The following is a 16,589-nucleotide window of genomic DNA, read 5'->3' as shown; positions in this document are numbered from 1 at the left end:
GGAAAACACAGAGATAAACCTGCCCACTGGACCTCTGCGTCATCCATCACTCTGGCTTTGGTTCCTTCCAATTAGAAAAAAGAAGAAACAGGTTCTGAGAATGCAAATAATTTATTTTTATGAAGCCTGACGCGTTTCGGCCTGTATTTTATTCAAAGGCCTTCCTCAGGTTAGAAGATAGTGTCTGCATAGATTATCATAGGAGACAATTATTTTGCTCGAGGAAATTCTGCAGATACTATCTTCTAACAACCCCCCAAGGAAGACCTTTGAATAAAATATAGGCCAAAACACGTTGGGCTTCTTGAAAATAAATTATTTGCATCCTGAGAACCCGTTTCTCCTTTTTTTCTGTCCTGGCTTGGATGCTATCCTTTTGTTTTTTTCTCCTTCCAATCAGCCACCAATGAAAGAAGGCAATCCTATCATGTCTGTGCACATGGCATTATGCTGCAGGTTTTTGGAGGACTACCTTCACCCATATAATCCAGCCAAAATCTGCTTCGGGATCCTTCTCTCAATTGGCTGCTTATTAAGATTGGTTAGGATGGTTTGCACAAGTGACAGGGCCTTCTCGGTCATGGCCCTGAAAATGTGCAATTTCTTTCCTTTGGACTTGCACCATCTGTACAAGTGTTTAAGCAAGCTTTGAAGACCTTCTTGTGGATATGTCTGAATATTTATGATTTATTGCAGGAGTGCAGAACCTCAGCCCTGGAGGCCAAATCCGGCCCTCAAGGGATCCCCAGATAGTGCCCATCCCCCTTTCTCCTAACCACTGGTGGTTTGGTAGTGGCCCGGCTTTTGTGCAGTTTCCACCCAACTCCCATTCTTAAAGGTTGAAATGCCTCCCCTAAGCCTTAGTTACTGGCAGTAAGAGCTTTAAGCTAAAACAAGCTGGGATTTTCCAGCCCTGCCCTGTTTTGTGTTCAGCCCCACCCACCACTGGCCGGGTTCACACAACACACTAACCCACCATGGGTTATTGTGTTGTCTGAATGCAGGCTGGTTTGCTAACCATGCAGTGTGGTTTATTTTTCCCAGATGAGTCACCCTGAGAACCCATGGCTTGTTGTTAGGTTGTTGAGGATGGCTAACAAGCCACATTGCAAGGTTAATGAGCAACCCTGCAGAAAACATGCTGCGTTCAGACAACACGATGACCCATGGTTCAACAACAACCCTCACTGGATGGGTTAGCCTATTGTGTGAAACCCCTCACTGTGGAATAAAGAAGTGCTGATGTTTGCAGACAGATGCTTTCTTTTCTTCTTCTTCTTCTTTTTTTTAAACAAGGGAAGCAATTTATAAGCTGTGGTTTTATCTGTTAAAAACCAGTGTTTTGTTTTGTCTTGTCCCACCCCCACCCCTCCTTCCACTTCCAGCGGAGAAGGCAGTCACATATCTGGCCAGAGCAACGGCCGAGACCCTCAGGCCCTGGCCAAGGCCGTGCAAGTTCATCAGGACACTTTACGTACCATGTACTTTGCTTGAAAGAGAGCCTAGCTTTTTTACCTCACTCCAGAAAGCTTTCAGATTTGTAGGAGCCATACAAAAAAGAAAAAGAAAGAGGAAGCATTGGGAGCGCCGTGTGGGCATCCAATGAGAAATCACTGCAGGGCATGGACAGCGTTGGAGGCCGGAAACCAGAACCCTCCGGGGGCAAAAGCAGAAGAGCCACTTCACCGGATGGACACACCTTTGTAGTATTGCAAGAGAGACTTTGTTTTTCAGGCTTTCCAGTTACCTGACCAAACAAAAGTATTTTAACCAAGAAAGGGATCTGACCTCCTGTCAAAAGAAAACAGGTTTTCATTTGCTGGGGTGGGGGTGGGGGCGAGACGCAATATTAGACTTTTTGACTGTGAAATAACTCTTTTGGTCCTCCATTGCCCAATCAGACGCTGGTTTGTTTGTTTGCTATTATTTCGGGTGGGGGGGGGGGCGGGAAAAGGGACTCGTAGAGCCTTAAAACCAGATGACTAGATTTATAAAAACTAATATTTTAGGATACAAATGCTTTAATTGGTGAAAAAGAAAAAGAAAAGCCAGTAGTTTATAGATGAATTTTAACAGTTACCCCTCCCATTGAAGAAGGAGAAAAAAAGAATTTTCTCTCCTTTATATATAATAATAATGATGATGATAATATCGTAAGGCACCCCCAGCACTTACCACAAAGCCGAAAAGGAAACTTGTCTTCCGTCTGTTTAAAAGTGGGTTAGCTGCTGCCCTTTTGACGCAACAGTCACATACTTATCTGTGGGCGAGTGCCTTACTGCAATGCTGCAAAACGTTGACGTTCGTTCACCTTTCAAAGGAAAAAAGAAAAGAAAAACAAACCAGCGATGACTCTTGTTTCGGTGGTGGTCCAAATCTCCATCTTGAAGGTGTTGGGAGTTCTTTTTAACGTTCGCAAAGCTTACAGTTTCATGTTAGCTCACAGTCTCGCGATGGGTTAAAATTCTGTGCACTTTTATCATTACATATGAATTTGGAGAGCTGCTGATAAAGCCTGCTTTTTTAAAAACAAAACAAAACACCAACACATTGATTTTATTATTTCTGATGTATTTTTTCTTTTTAATTTTTTTTAAAAACCCTTACATTTCTGACAAATGGGGTGCATAAGAAGAATGCTTTGCCTACCCCGCGAGCACAAAGAGAACTCCATTATCAATAGATGTCCTGATTTTTTTATATACACCAATGATTTTTTTTATTACCAAGTGTTATTTTTATAAGATGTCGAGTCTATTGCCAAACACACTCAAACCATTCATATTCTCAGTGTTTACATCACTTTATTACCTGCCCAGCCCCATATAGACTTCAGAGTGTTCATATAGCACATGAGGTGAGCTTCTTTGTGCTTGCTTTGATGACACGTATACTGAAATTGGAACCATACAGAGAAGATTAGTACGAGGTTGATTTTTCCATGACTTGCACTGCAATCCAAAATGTCCTTACGCTATGTTATATAGACTCCTTGAATAGTTTATTTTTTCACCGACTGTAGTTTATAAGTGCAGCATATTCTCAAACCATCTTGATGGCTTCATCTATTTTTAATTCTTGCCAATTTATTTTTTATATATATATTGTGGGGGGAGGGAGATGAGGAATTCTCCCTCCCCCTTTGCCAACCCCTCTTCCTCTCCCGGGCTCTTCTTTTGATCAGAACATCAAAATGCACTTTGCCGTCTGTGTAGAAATAATTACTGACTTTGTATTCAGATGGGAAATCCATTCTCCCCCCCCCCCCCCCATGACGATGAATTCCAACTTTACGTTCTGCAGCAAGCGCCTCGTGCTTGCGAGATGGGAGGTTCTTTGGAGTGCGCTGGTTCGTAAGAGGCACGTCCCTGCTGTTTTAGTACAAAACCAGGCATGTGGCAGGAGAAGAAGGTATCTTTTATACCCAAGCCACACTTTCTGTTCAGAATTTTGTCTTGAACTGCCAAAGGAAGCCTTCAAACACGAAGAAGAAAGCTAAACCCAGTCTGTCTCCCGTGCCGCCTTCTCATAAGCACACACCCTTCAGTGCTTAGCAGCTTGTGGGGCAATGCTAACAGACCACTGGTGCTTCCGGAGTCAAGTCAAATACCCCATTCTTTTTATCCTTACCTCTTCCCCCTCTCGCTGTATGCCACTTTGGGGGCAGAATGTTAACCCATCACAATGCTATGCAAACAAAAATAGCCACTCAGAATGGAGCATGGTTGTGTTTTTACACAACTTGGGGCATTATGGCTCACCTTCTTTAGCCATGATCCAAAGAACTGGTGCAGGAACGCACCAGTGGCTTCGGTGCAGCCAGTGGGACTTCTTACATTGAGCCATCAGATCTCTGTTTCATATCGCAAATTGCTGTTGAAACTCCTCCAAGCTCCTACAGCATTTGGGAGTGTGTTTGCCCAGTTGGCTGGTTGAAGCACAAGTCCAGCGCACCACGAGCTGCACAGAGCGAGACCTGCAGTTCTTTGGATCTTGACTTGTCTCCACCCCCACCTCCCACCCACGGGTCCCTTTCCTTTTTGCTTTCACTCGGCTGTTCTGTAGCCTGCAAGGCTGAAACCGCTTTGCTTTGGGCGCAGTCTTGTGAAAAAAAGCAAAAGCATCAGTACAGAAAAGCCAATGTTGCTTAACTAAGTGCCTGCATGGGTAACACATCAACATCTTCCAGCAAGAAGCCAGTTTATAACCACTGTTTCCCCCAGAAAGGGGGCGTGGGAGTTGGGGAGCACCCTCTCCCCAGCTTGTAAGTTAGAACAAATCAACTTTCAATGGGAGTGGCGTTCCAAGCTTTTCTTGGCGTCGCTTCACACTGCCTGCCTCTCTCTCTCTTTCTCTCTCTGCTTGGACTGGGATCCTCAGTTCAGTCACCAGCATTGCAACTGAAAAGTTTGGGATTCTGAAGTGTTTTGAACCAACGTAAATGACTTGGGCATTTGCAGAACGGGGAGGGGGGATCTAGAAGAAACTTGCAGCTTTGTGTTAAAACAACAACAACCCTGCTTTAAAACAAATACAAACCTCTAGGACTTGAATTGTTATCAGTGGGCTCATTTTCAGATTTTTGCACTCTGTCGTTAGGTTGCTGCTTTGAATGGAGGGGTGTTTGGCATGACACGAGACATAAGCAGCTAGGGGAGGCAGATGTTTTGAAGCGCTTTCTGCCCCAACCTTCACTTCTCTTCCTCCCCACCTGGTGCATGCGGAGTTTTCACTAAGTGCCGTAAATGATGTCATTGCTGCACCCTCTATTGAACAAATTTTCTGGGTTTGGGGTTTTTTTCCTCTCTGTTTAGATGTTCTAATAAATGGGTTTAGACCAACCTGCATGTTCTGTATAATGGAGGCTTCCTGTTCCGTTCCTGCTTAGCTTTGGCAAAACTGTATATTCTGTCCCTCTTGATACGTCAGAGAGCACATAGCAGAGGAGGCATTCTTTCTTTGTTTTCTTTTGCGCTGCAGACTATATGTCTGTCATTCAGGGCGCTGCAAGGCTACATATGAGATCTGCGGAAAAAATGTTTTGGAGCGTTTCACCTTGCACCTTAGACTGTAACTAGTTGCTGTGCCTCTCTTCTGCAGCTGGAGACTTTGCCAAAACTCCACAGGTGTTGTGTGGGGGGAGGCAGCATACTTATGTAGCTATCGGTTGTTGGCTTCTTTAATTTTTTTTTACCTGCACTGCTGCTAGTTCCAATTTAATGCTAATATTTGAACAAAGAAAGAAGTGGCCTTCCCCAACCTGGTGCTCTGCAGATGCGATGGACTACAAGTCACATCATCCCCAGCCAGTGTGCTCATTGGCCAAGACATCTGGAAGGCACGAGGTTGGAGAAGAGGGGTGAGCGGAAGAGGTTTATGAAGGCAAGGACATCCTCATCGAAAGCTCTTGCAGAATGGCACAAACAAAAGGAGGGGCTACAAAGACGTTCCATGGGCTCATGCCAAGGGGCTTCTGTTAGCCCACTGGAATGTTTAGCAGCCCCCCAGCCCAGCCCTTGGAACAGCAAACTCTGATGCCATGTCACAGACTGCTGTTGATCGTCCTTCCCATTTCAAAAGCAGCTTGCCATGCAGCATTTTCAGGGCGAGGAGACGGGTTGCTGTCCTACGGATAATTCATCTAAAGCTTCCTTGGGCACTTGGTGCTAGTTCCTTGGTTCCTTGGCTGCTGGCTGTTAGCGTCTATGCCGGAATGGCACTCCCCCATCCCGACTGACCCTTGGCCATGCTGGATTAGGCTCATGGAAAATGGAGTCCAACACCTGGGGGCCGTCAGGTTCCCCACCCCTGATCTAAGGGCATGCCAAAGTGCAATTGATAGGCTACAAAATAGCAGTAGGATGGCTGACTTTTTCTTTTCTTTTCCATTGGGTAGATGCAAGCTTTTTGAGTTACACAGCATTCCTCAGGTAGAATAGGAAAAGCCAATGGCTATACAGAGAGGACACAATTGGATACAAATTCAAGTATTTCTCTGTAATATCTAGGTGTAAATTCATATTTGGAACCAGAAGTTATCTGTAGTTCTGAGAAAGCGATGCCGTTCCTGTCCATTGAATTCTGTAACTCTAAACCTTGCAAAAGTTCTTTGGCTCCTAAACATTGGTCTCTTAAACAGGAAAGTCACCATGGCAGGGTTTGGGTTTTTTTTGTATCTATCCATTTGGGACCAACAAAGCAACTATGTCCACAGAAAACTGAGGCTGAAGTTGTAGGAAAGCATAAACCTAAACTGTATAAGGGTTCAACAAGGGCTCCCCACCCCTACACCCTCTTTAATTCAAATGTTAAAAGCATCTGGGCAGCGCAGTGCAAACTAGTTGTGTTGGTCTTGTCTGGAGAGAAGTGTGAGCAACACAGCAGAACAGCAATAAAAAAGTGAAACCCGTATCACACATGCGCATGTAATTTTGCACTTCCAAATAATTGTGAAAATTTTAAAGTGATGGCAACTCTGGTTTACGTTCAAAACTGTTTTTTTAACCTGTTACAAGGAAGCGTTGAAGTGTAAATAGAGAATGTTCACAAAACACACTATCGATTGGGGTTTTGTTTTCTTGTTTGTGTTTTTTTTTATTTGAAATTGAACGTTGTATGGTCCGTTTATTAAACAGATTTGAACTACTGCTGTACAGTCCTTATTGAGAGAGGCAAATGGAGGCTTAATGTTAAAAAGAAAATAACAGCTGAGCTTTTCAAAAATTGGATAACCTTTTCTTTCTGTAAGAACCACAACATCTCACTTAAAGGGGGGAAATATCCTGCAAATATCCTGCAAATTGTGGAATATTTCAAATACATTTTCATTTAGAAAAACAACAGCTCCCAGCCCACAGTCTTTGGACTACCACTCTGATCAGCCTCAGCCAAGATGGCCTGATCAGGGGTTATAGGAGCTATAGTCCAAAACATCTTGAGGTACTGGGTTGCCTGCCCGTTCTCGAAGAACACTTCTGCAACACTGTTTTTGTTTCTTGCAAAAAGGTTTGGTGGTGTTGCTTCAGGCATGTGAACATGTCCTTGTGCTTCCTGAATGGCTATAAATTGTGTATCTAACATTTATTTATTACATTTCTATACCGCCTAATAGCCGAAGCTTTCTGGGCAGTTCGCAACAATGAAAAACACATAAAATAAAAAATGTCAGTATAAAAATACAACCCGGAATAAAGCCCAGTAGCAATGCAGAGATGTAAGATATAGTAACAAATTAAAACAACCAAGCTAAAAGACTAAAATGCTTGGGAAAATAAAAAGGTCTTCACCTGACACCAGAGAGTGCAATGTAGGTGCCAGACAGACCTCTTCGGGAAGCTCATTCGTCAACGGATGCCAAAGTCCATCATGGTCACCATCCATCTTACTTCCTTTGACAGTGTCTGCTGGAGAAGGACTGCTGAAGATGATCTTCGGGTCTGGGCAGGAGCATATGGGAGGAGACGCAAGCCATCTCAGGCTTTGAATTTTAATACCAGCACTTTCAGTCAGCCACTCCCATCAGCTGTAGTCAGCATAGCCAATGGTGATGGATGATGGGAGTTGCAGGCCAAAATTTCTGGCGGGTTTTTTCTTCTCAAATGCCCTAATTTTTTTCTGTGTTGCACATAAAACCCTCAAAGGGCAGGGAAAATGGGGATGTGAAGCATGGGATAAAGAAATTATCCATTTTAAGTTTGCCTTTTCTTTTTTCCTCCGTGCCTGAAGCTCTCCCTGTCTGCCGAGGTTGTCTGTTCCTTCTAAACCACATGCAATGGGAAGGAACATTATGTTCCCTGTGTGTTTAAGAGACAATCTCTTTTATTTTCAGGCGCTGTGTGTGTGTGTGTTTAAGCCAGTTTTTTTTAGTATTGGATTGGGTGGGAATATTTCAAGGCAACTGCAGCTGAAGTCTCTCGTTAGTTTGCCAACAACACATACTAGATTTTTGCCATGTTCAAGAACGTTGCATTTTTTAAAAATCACATGTAATAGAAGCTTCTAAAAATGGACCCTTGAATTCTGTAGCCAAACACGTAGCTTAACATCTCCACATCAGCGTGATGGAAGGAAAAACCTATTAGGGTGAGTTTATTCTCCCATAGAGCCCACAGGTGACTTTCAGAAGAACTTCACAGGGTTGTTATGAGAATAAAAACAATTACTCCTCAGCTACTTGGTAAACAAGCAGGATACAAACATGATAAATTCAAATGTTTAGTTTGTATTGTACAAATCCAGGGCTGTTTTCTAACAGAAATATAGTGCAGTTTTTTTTAAAAAAAGATTTAATTTTCCAAAACAAGATTAAGCATACCAACAGAAAGGAATAAATAAAAAAAACACATTGGATTTAATTCTACTTATTGACAGACTAGTACATTTAACATATATATTTCCCTTTACCTTACAAACAAGATATACATAGAATCCATAGGCTGCTTGGAGTTCTTTTTTTAATTCTTCACCATAACATATTTAGTCTCTAGCATAGTCTGAGGAAAAGCTTTTACAAATACTGCTGTTTATGTCCCTGATTAGTATATAAAATAAAATAAATCCATATTTTATAGATCAGATGTTTTCACTTTTACTAGTTTCCGTCTGTATGTCAATTTTTCTGCCATGGCTATTTGCCACAGTTCCGTATACCAAGTTTTCAATGTCTTAGCGGAAATATAGTTGTGCACTATATGGGATTTTTTGTTTCAGATTTCTCGCTTCCCCAATTTGCAGGATGTATCAGGGACAGCCTTTTACAGGGTCAAACCCATTCTCTCTCTCTCTCTCTCTCTCTCTCTCTCTCTCTCTCTCTCTCTGTGTATGTATGTATGTATACATACATACACAGGGTGGGGGGAATATGTCAAGGACTAATCTCCTGGAGCTGGCAGAAGACAGGCCCACGTATTTTCTTTCACTCCCTTTCTCTTTGTCACCACCTTGTTTACATAAATATTTCTAATCCACCCAGTACCCATAGATAGATCTAGATACAGATCTATGGGATCTTCTTCTTCCTTTCTCTTCCCTTTCTCTTTGTTCCCTTCACTCTTTCGATCTTCCTTTTTCCCATTGCTGTCCTGCACCACAAATTAGACAAATTAATAGAGGATAGGATTTGTTGGTGGTTATTAGCTGTAATAGTAAAATGGGATTTCCAGGTTTATAGGCCTTCTACCTCAGAATACCAAATGCTGGGGATATACAGCAGGGAAGCTCTCATGCCTGTTTGGGTTTTCTTCAGAAAGCACATAATGCTTGTTAGATTGCATTGGCCACAGAACCCTGGACTAGATAAGCCCCTTGGCCTGATCCTGATCTTCACAAAATAGCAGGACTTGGCATGTTCAGTGAGGGAGGGAATGTGATGGAGTGGCTAGAATCCTGAACAAGGGACACCCCCACACACACCTGACTGCAACATTTTGTTGCAGGACACTGTTGTATATGTTCAATTTCTGAACCTATTAATAGGTAATTTTCTGTTTTCATAAATAAAATTACTTAGATGAATTGACTTAAATTTAAATTGAATATAAGTGCTCCACCTGATTTAATCAGGCAGATATGCTGCCTGATTAAGCTGGGAAGAACATTTTTAGCCAATTAAAATGTAGATCAAATAATCTAAAGGATTAATTGATTAAATGGTGAAGCCCTACTTAATGTTCTTAGGGGCTGTAGAACCCCAGAGTCGTGATGCCTAGGGTGGCCATATGGAAAGGAGGACAGGGCTCTTGTATCTTTAACATTTGCACAGATAAGGGAATTTCAGCAGGTGTCCTTTATAGGCATAAAGCACCTGGTGAAATTCCCTCTTCATCACAACGATTAAAGCTGCAAGTGCCCTACCCTCTTTTGTATCTGGTCAAGAGGGCAGGGCTCCTGCCTCTCTCATCTCACACTATTGCCCCGCTCGTGCGCTTCGCTCCTCTGATGCCATGTTTCTCGCCTGCCCAAGAGCCTCTACTTCCCTTGCTCGGCTTCGTCCATTTTCTTCTTCTGCCCCTTACGCTTGGAACGCTCTTCCAGAACATTTGAGAACTACAAGTTCAATCGCAGCTTTTAAAGCTCAACTAAAAACTTTTCTTTTTCCTAAAGCTTTTTAAACTTGATGTTGTGCGGACTTTATACTTTTAGTTTTACCCTACCCTGTGCCTGCTTACCCTACCCTGTGCCTGTTTGCATTCTCTTCCCCTCCTTATTGTTTTACTATGATTTTATTAGATTGTAAGCCTATGCGGCAGGGTCTTGCTATTTACTGTTTTACTCTGTACAGCACCATGTACATTGTTGGTGCTATATAAATAAATAAATAATAATAATAATTTCACCAGGTGCTGCATGCCTGCAAATGGCACCTGCTAAAATTCCCTTTTCTATGCAACTGTTAAAGATACAGGAGCCCTGTCCTCCTTTCCATATGGCCACCCTAGGCATTTATTTATTATTTATTTATTTATCATACTTATACCCCGCTCCTCAGCCAAAAAGGCTCTCAGAGCGGCTTACACTTAGGAAAAAAAGACAGTCCCTGCCCTCAGGCTTACAATCTAATAAAGACATGACACACAAGGAACAGGAGTCAAGGAGGGAGGGAGGGAGGAGAGAGAAAGAAAGAGAGAGAGAGAGAGAGTCCAGCAGGAGCAGGCCCCGATGTTACTTCTGCCTGCTCCTGTCCCCTCGGTCCTTCTTCTTCTCCACAGGGCCAAGATGGCAGTTTGCCCTGTGGGGGGGGGGGGAAGAGTCCAGCAGGAGCAGGCCCCGATGTTACTTCTGCCTGCTCCTGTCCCCTCGGTCCTTCTTCTTCCCCACAGGGCCAAGATGGCAGTTTGCCCTGTGGGGGGGGGAAAGAGTCCAGCAGGAGCAGGCCCCGATGTTACTTCTGCCTGCTCCTGTCCCCTCGGTCCTTCTTCTTCCCCACAGGGCCAAGATGGCAGTTTGCCCTGTGGGGGGGGGGGAAGAGTCCAGCAGGAGCAGGCCCCGATGTTACTTCTGCCTGCTCCTGTCCCCTCGGTTCTTCTTCTTCCCCACAGGGCCAAGATGGCAGTTTGCCCTGTGGGGGGGGGGGGGAAGAGTCCAGCAGGAGCAGGCCCCGATGTTACTTCTGCCTGCTCCTGTCCCCTCGGTCCTTCTTCTTCCCCACAGGGCCAAGATGGCAGTTTGCCCTGTGGGGGGGGGGGGGGAAGAGTCCAGCAGGAGCAGGCCCCGATGTTACTTCTGCCTGCTCCTGTCCCCTCAGTTCTTCTTCTTCCCCACAGGGCCAAGATGGCAGTTTGCCCTGTGGGGGGGGGGGAAAGAGTCCAGCAGGAGCAGGTCCCGATGTTACTTCTGCCTGCTCCTGTCCCCTCGGTCCTTCTTCTTCCCCACAGGGCCAAGATGGCAGTTTGCCCTGTGGGGGGGGGGGGAAGAGTCCAGCAGGAGCAGGCCCCGATGTTACTTCTGCCTGCTCCTGTCCCCTCGGTCCTTCTTCTTCCCCACAGGGCCAAGATGGCAGTTTGCCCTGTGTGGGGGGGGAAGAGTCCAGCAGGAGCAGGCCCCGATGTTACTTCTGCCTGCTCCTGTCCCCTCGGTTCTCACCCTTACCTTAAATGTCACAAGGCGACATTCGAACCCAGCACTTCAGGTCAACCACTTTAACTATTCCCCCCCAACTCTCGGCCCCTCATTCTGGCCCCGCCTCTTTAATTTGCATACGCCGCAGCAGTGGCTTGAGGAGTAGTCGCCCAGCAACATGAATACGCATGCGTATTCCAGGCGTCCTTTTTTAAAAAAAAAAAAATAACGAGAGCGAGGGTGAGCGCGAACCTGCGCGCGTTGAGAAACGAGAGGCTGAAGTCGGGAAAACTTCCGGCGGCAGGAGGCGGTGAGCGAGAGTGCGCATGCGCCGATGAGTTAAGCATCACCACAGAGTCATCGCAGGTTAATCATCGCAGAAATTCTTTACCACAGCGTGTAGGAGGAGAAAGGGGGGGCTTCCGGTACAGAAAGCGAGCGAGAACGGAGGCGCATGCGCGCGCCCGCGAGCAGCGAAGAGTGGTCGCCTCAGAGCGAGGCTCAGTCTGTGCCGAGTGGAAAGTCGGGTACCTCAGTCAAGTCAGTCAGTCAGTGGAGAGCGGAGCGCGCCGGGGCTGCGGGCGGCCACGCAACTTCCGCTTCTTCGCCCGTCACCACAGCTCGGGACTGAACGACTGAGGAGGAGACCGAGGCCGGCTGAGGAGGGAGCGCGAGCAGAAGAAGGGGCTGCAAGAAAGGGCTGCGCCGGGAGGAGGAGTGGGAGCGGGAGCGGGAGCGGTGGTGTTGCTGCTGCCGCCGCCGCCGCCGCAGGCCCGGCCGGTCCGGACTGGGGCGCCGCAAGAAGGACCCGGCAGGACCCGGACCGGCACCCGTAGCTACAGAGCGGCCGCGCAGAGCTCCATGAATGGAAATCGGCAGCGCAGGTGAGCTCTGACAGGAGGAGGCTCCTGAAGCCACCCGTCCTGCTTGACCTTTCGCGGTCGGTGGGTGGGAGGGGGGATCCTGGCGTAAGGGGCCTCGGCGAGGAAAGTTTGAGGAGGGGGCGGGTGGGAGGAACCAGAGCAATTCCCCAAGTCGCCATCACTGCCCTGCCGAGTCAGGCCGAAGGTCCGGTTTGGCTGAGCATCCTCTTCCCAGCAGGTGACAACACTGAGGCGCCCACAGCAACAGCTTTCCTTCTGGCTCCTCTCAATAACTCCCTGAGTATGGAAGTTGTGTTTGGCTAAAGTTGAAATGGCTGTTTTATGAGGAGGAAGGGGACTAAAATGCTGGGGCAGGTATATATTGTGCAGAATAGTGTTTTATTTGATTTATTTATTACTTTTTTATACCGCCCAATAGCCGAAGCTCTTTTGAGGAGTTTGTGTTTGGACAGGAGGAGAAATGGGTGAAGCCAGGATTTCTGGTTGCTCGGATTCATGGGCTGGTTTCCTGAGAACTTAAAAAAAATATGAGGATTGATGCGTAATGGCATTGCTGTGAAGCAGATGTCCATTGTGACTCTTACGTTTCTTTTTGTGTGTGAGAGACAAGGATTGTAGTTTTTTGAGGCGAATAGCTGGGTGCAGTAAATGGGTCAGGATTTTGTGTGTTGGGGATGAGTGGGAAAGGCCTGTGGAGGAGTTCAAGAAAGCTCAGGTCTTAAATGCTGTGTTTCCACCAAAGTGTATGTGCGACAGGTTGGAGCCTTGGTACTTTGATTGGTGGTTGCGGGGTAGATAGATATGTTATTCTTATAGGAGTGGGATCTTGGAATACTTGTGAAAAATCTGTTCCAGTAAAACTTCTTATAACTTGTCTCCTGAAAAATCAAAGACTGCATTGCGTGCTTGGTCCTGTGAATGCAGTTTTTTCTCTTAAAATAGTATTTCCCACTGTGTATTATGTACTTGACCTTCATATGAATAATTGGTGAAGAAGTGTTCAAGTAAATCTGGTACTTTGAGTGACTGAATTGAAAGAAATTATGCTTCCAGAAAGTTTGGGAGTAATTTGAATAGCTGCCTTGAGAAACTTGATTTTGTGGATGGATTCTTATCTACGCCTTGTTTTCTGTTCTTTCACAATGGCTTCTTTCAGTCTGCTAACAAACATAACTAGCAGTTTTTTGAACTGAGCTGTTTTTGGAGAATTGTTTAACTTTTGGCATTTGGGTACACTTTTGAAAAAGAATTTAAACATCACTGTTATTAGTCCCAGGGCATGGTTTGAGGGTACGTTAAACAGTGGGTATGGGTATGGTAAGTGCCTGAGGTAAAACTGCCTGAGATCCCCATGTATGTCACCTTAAGTTCCATGACAGAAAAAAGTGGGATGTAAATGTACTAAATGTGCTGCTTTGCATGCCGTTTTTGGTGGAAAAGTGGGATATAAATGAATTGAAATAATAAAAAACCCTTTGTGTTGGAAAAAAACCCTGTTGGTTAAATCAGACACAGACTAAAGTTTTCTTTTGAAATTATTAGCTATTAGTGATATCAGTTGCACACAAAAACTGATACATGTTGCTTTCATGTGACTAGAGAGAAACAACTTTAAGGGGACATAACTGTACTTCTAGCTTTGGATATAGGAATACGTAGAAGGATCAAGGTCATGTGGAGTTGTTCCCCAAACTTTTCTTTCTGCAGTATCTTCCTACAGTTACTTCCAGATCCTCACTGTCACTTTAAGCCAGTCTTCCCCAACCTGGTGCCAGCCAGTATTTTGTCACAAGAAATTCACAAAAGACAATTTCAATATTGGGGTTTTCTCACAATCAACACTGATAGTATTCCACATTGAGCCATCTTCTGAAGTGCTTCTCAGATGTTTTTTTTTATTTATTAGCTTCAGAATGACTTATTTAATTCTCTGGTAACCTGTTAACCAACATACAGGAGTTGAACAAATACTGTACTACTAAGAAGCTTTTGAACACCAATTATAAACTTGTGATTTAAGGACTCTTCTCTTCCCCTCCCCTGATCATACAAATTAACAGATGGAAGCTAAAAAATGCATCAGAACTTTTTAGCTGGGATAGGGCAATAGTAACTTTGCAGCAAGAATGGAGTTTCCTGCCTGCTCTTCCCCTGGTGCATGGTTTGGGCTTCTTTGCATTTTGGGCAATAGTGAAAATGTCATCCTCTGCCTACAGATATGCTGTTTATCAAAACTAAAGATTAGATATACTGAAAAAATGCATTTGAACTGGTGCAGCAAGGGGTTCTTAAGTAAAATATGTTTAATCAGTGTTTATGGGTGGAGCTGCTATGTATGGGATAGTTTTCAGAGTTCTCCATTTAACCTTCTGGGGAGTTTTGTGAGTCACTAATATAATTGTTCATCTATGTTAACCCTGTATCTTAAAATAAATAACTTTATTCTAATGGTTTGATTTTTTTCATAGAAACCTTTTGAAAAGATCTACGTAATATAGGTATTGTCATGCATATATAACAAGAGAACTAATATAGACTGTAGTAGTTCAGAAATCTCTTCCTTCAGCCTAAGTAACTTTGCTATCAGCTCCCTGTTTCTCAGTGTGCTGTATCCTTGGGCAGAAGCACTGGTTGGCTAGGATGTTGTAGAATTCAAGGCGCTCTCTGTGGCACCAGATAGAGTGGCAAAGAGGAACTTACGGCCTGAAGTATGGGCTATCAATTTAAATTTAAATATCTATATTTGACAAGCAGGAAAAAGTGCAATTTTGTTTAAAGTTCGCACTGTACTATTTGCCTCTTCCTCTGAAACATTTTAGCTGCAATTTGAAACAGAATATCCCTGAGGGTCTGGACCTTCCCAAGCTCCCTCTATTCTCATGGCTCTGATCTACAATATGGTCCTGTTTGAACATAACAGCAGCTTCTGGCAGCAAATTGTGGGTTAATTGAGGCATGAATTGTGGGGAATAATTCCTGAGCAGCGTCTCTGAAAATAGGTTATTGTGTTCTAATTCAGTCCTGTAGTTAGCCATTCACCTAAGATAAATAACTGGCCTGATATGTGATGATAGATAAGACATATGTAGGTGGTCTGGTTAATTTTACTTAAGTTCTAGGATATACTGTTGTGCTTCTCACTCTCAAGTATTTTCCAATAAGTGCAATATCTTTGCTGGTGTGGGTGGGGAAGACACCATAGTAAATCCCCTGTCAAAATAGGCTTTGTTTTCCCCCTAAACATGAGGTTATATAGAACTACTTGTTAATCATTTGGTATTCTTGTTTTTGTTTTCGTAAGTGTCTGAGCAAACTAATTTTGAGATTTTTATGTATTACTACATTTATATCTTGCCTTTCTTCCATGATGGAACTTACAGTGGTATACATAGATTTTCCAGGTGATTTCCTATCCAAGCACTTACCAGCCTTGTTTAGTTTCAGCAAGGCTGTTGTTTCATGTGCCTTGAGACAATATCTTTTGCTTATTAACATTTTTAAATGTCTTTAACTGGTTTTCATCCATTCTATTTCATTTTTAATCCTGCTTGTATCTGTCTATCAGTAGACAGAGCACACTTAATATATGAGCAATTTGTAAAATCATTTGAAAACAGCAGTTGGCGGGCATGTTCAAGGGGAGGTTCAGTGTTCTGGTAAAGCAATAATGTTAGAGTCCAATATTTTATGCCACCTTGTGTTTGAACGTTCTGCAATTTATATTAAAATAAACAGCCATTGGGCGGACTTGCCAGAACTGTACCTGAATCATTTTCAATATTGTAGCTTCTTAATGCATAAAACTAAGTGAGGCAAAGTAGCATGCAAAAGTATTAGCTGATCTCCAAATCCTTGATTTGCTTCAGCTATTGGATAGTATAGAAATGCAATAAATAAGTAAAAAAAAAATTGAGTTGATATGCTTCCACATTGACTCAAACAAATACATAAATACAGCCCTGTATGTAAGCCCATAAAAGTGGCTAATAGTCTGTGTTTCCATGCTGGCTCTTCTTCCTCTGGTAGTGCTAGAGGGACAGAGTGATCTGTTCATCTTCTGCCAGCCCATTAACTTGCCTCTTTTAATTCATTTTTTATTTTGAAATTTTAACCAAAAAGATGTCTATCAAAAGAGAGAGAGTATTCTAT

The 16,589-nt window shown here is 43.9% G+C and overlaps 2 protein-coding genes across 2 annotated transcripts in view; both read left to right on the top strand.

Annotated features, from left to right (window-relative positions):
- LOC134408202 (protein argonaute-1) overlaps window positions 1–1,903 on the top strand; it is a 65,903-nt gene extending 64,000 nt beyond the window's left edge. Inside the window, exon 19 of the mRNA XM_063140368.1 lies at window positions 1,386–1,903. Coding sequence (XP_062996438.1) covers window positions 1,386–1,494 — 109 coding nt within the window. The 3' untranslated portion in view covers window positions 1,495–1,903. The remainder of the gene's footprint in view (window positions 1–1,385) is intronic.
- A 10,423-nt stretch (window positions 1,904–12,326) lies between these two features.
- Window positions 12,327–16,589, top strand: part of AGO3 (argonaute RISC catalytic component 3) — a 47,619-nt gene continuing 43,356 nt past the window's right edge. The window contains exon 1 of the mRNA XM_063140669.1: window positions 12,327–12,440. Coding sequence (XP_062996739.1) covers window positions 12,422–12,440 — 19 coding nt within the window. The 5' untranslated portion in view covers window positions 12,327–12,421. The remainder of the gene's footprint in view (window positions 12,441–16,589) is intronic.

Source organism: Elgaria multicarinata, chromosome 13 (genome assembly GCF_023053635.1).
Source record: "Elgaria multicarinata webbii isolate HBS135686 ecotype San Diego chromosome 13, rElgMul1.1.pri, whole genome shotgun sequence".
Classification (NCBI taxonomy): Eukaryota; Metazoa; Chordata; class Lepidosauria; order Squamata; family Anguidae; genus Elgaria; species Elgaria multicarinata.
This window is presented reverse-complemented; position numbering and strand designations above follow the sequence as displayed.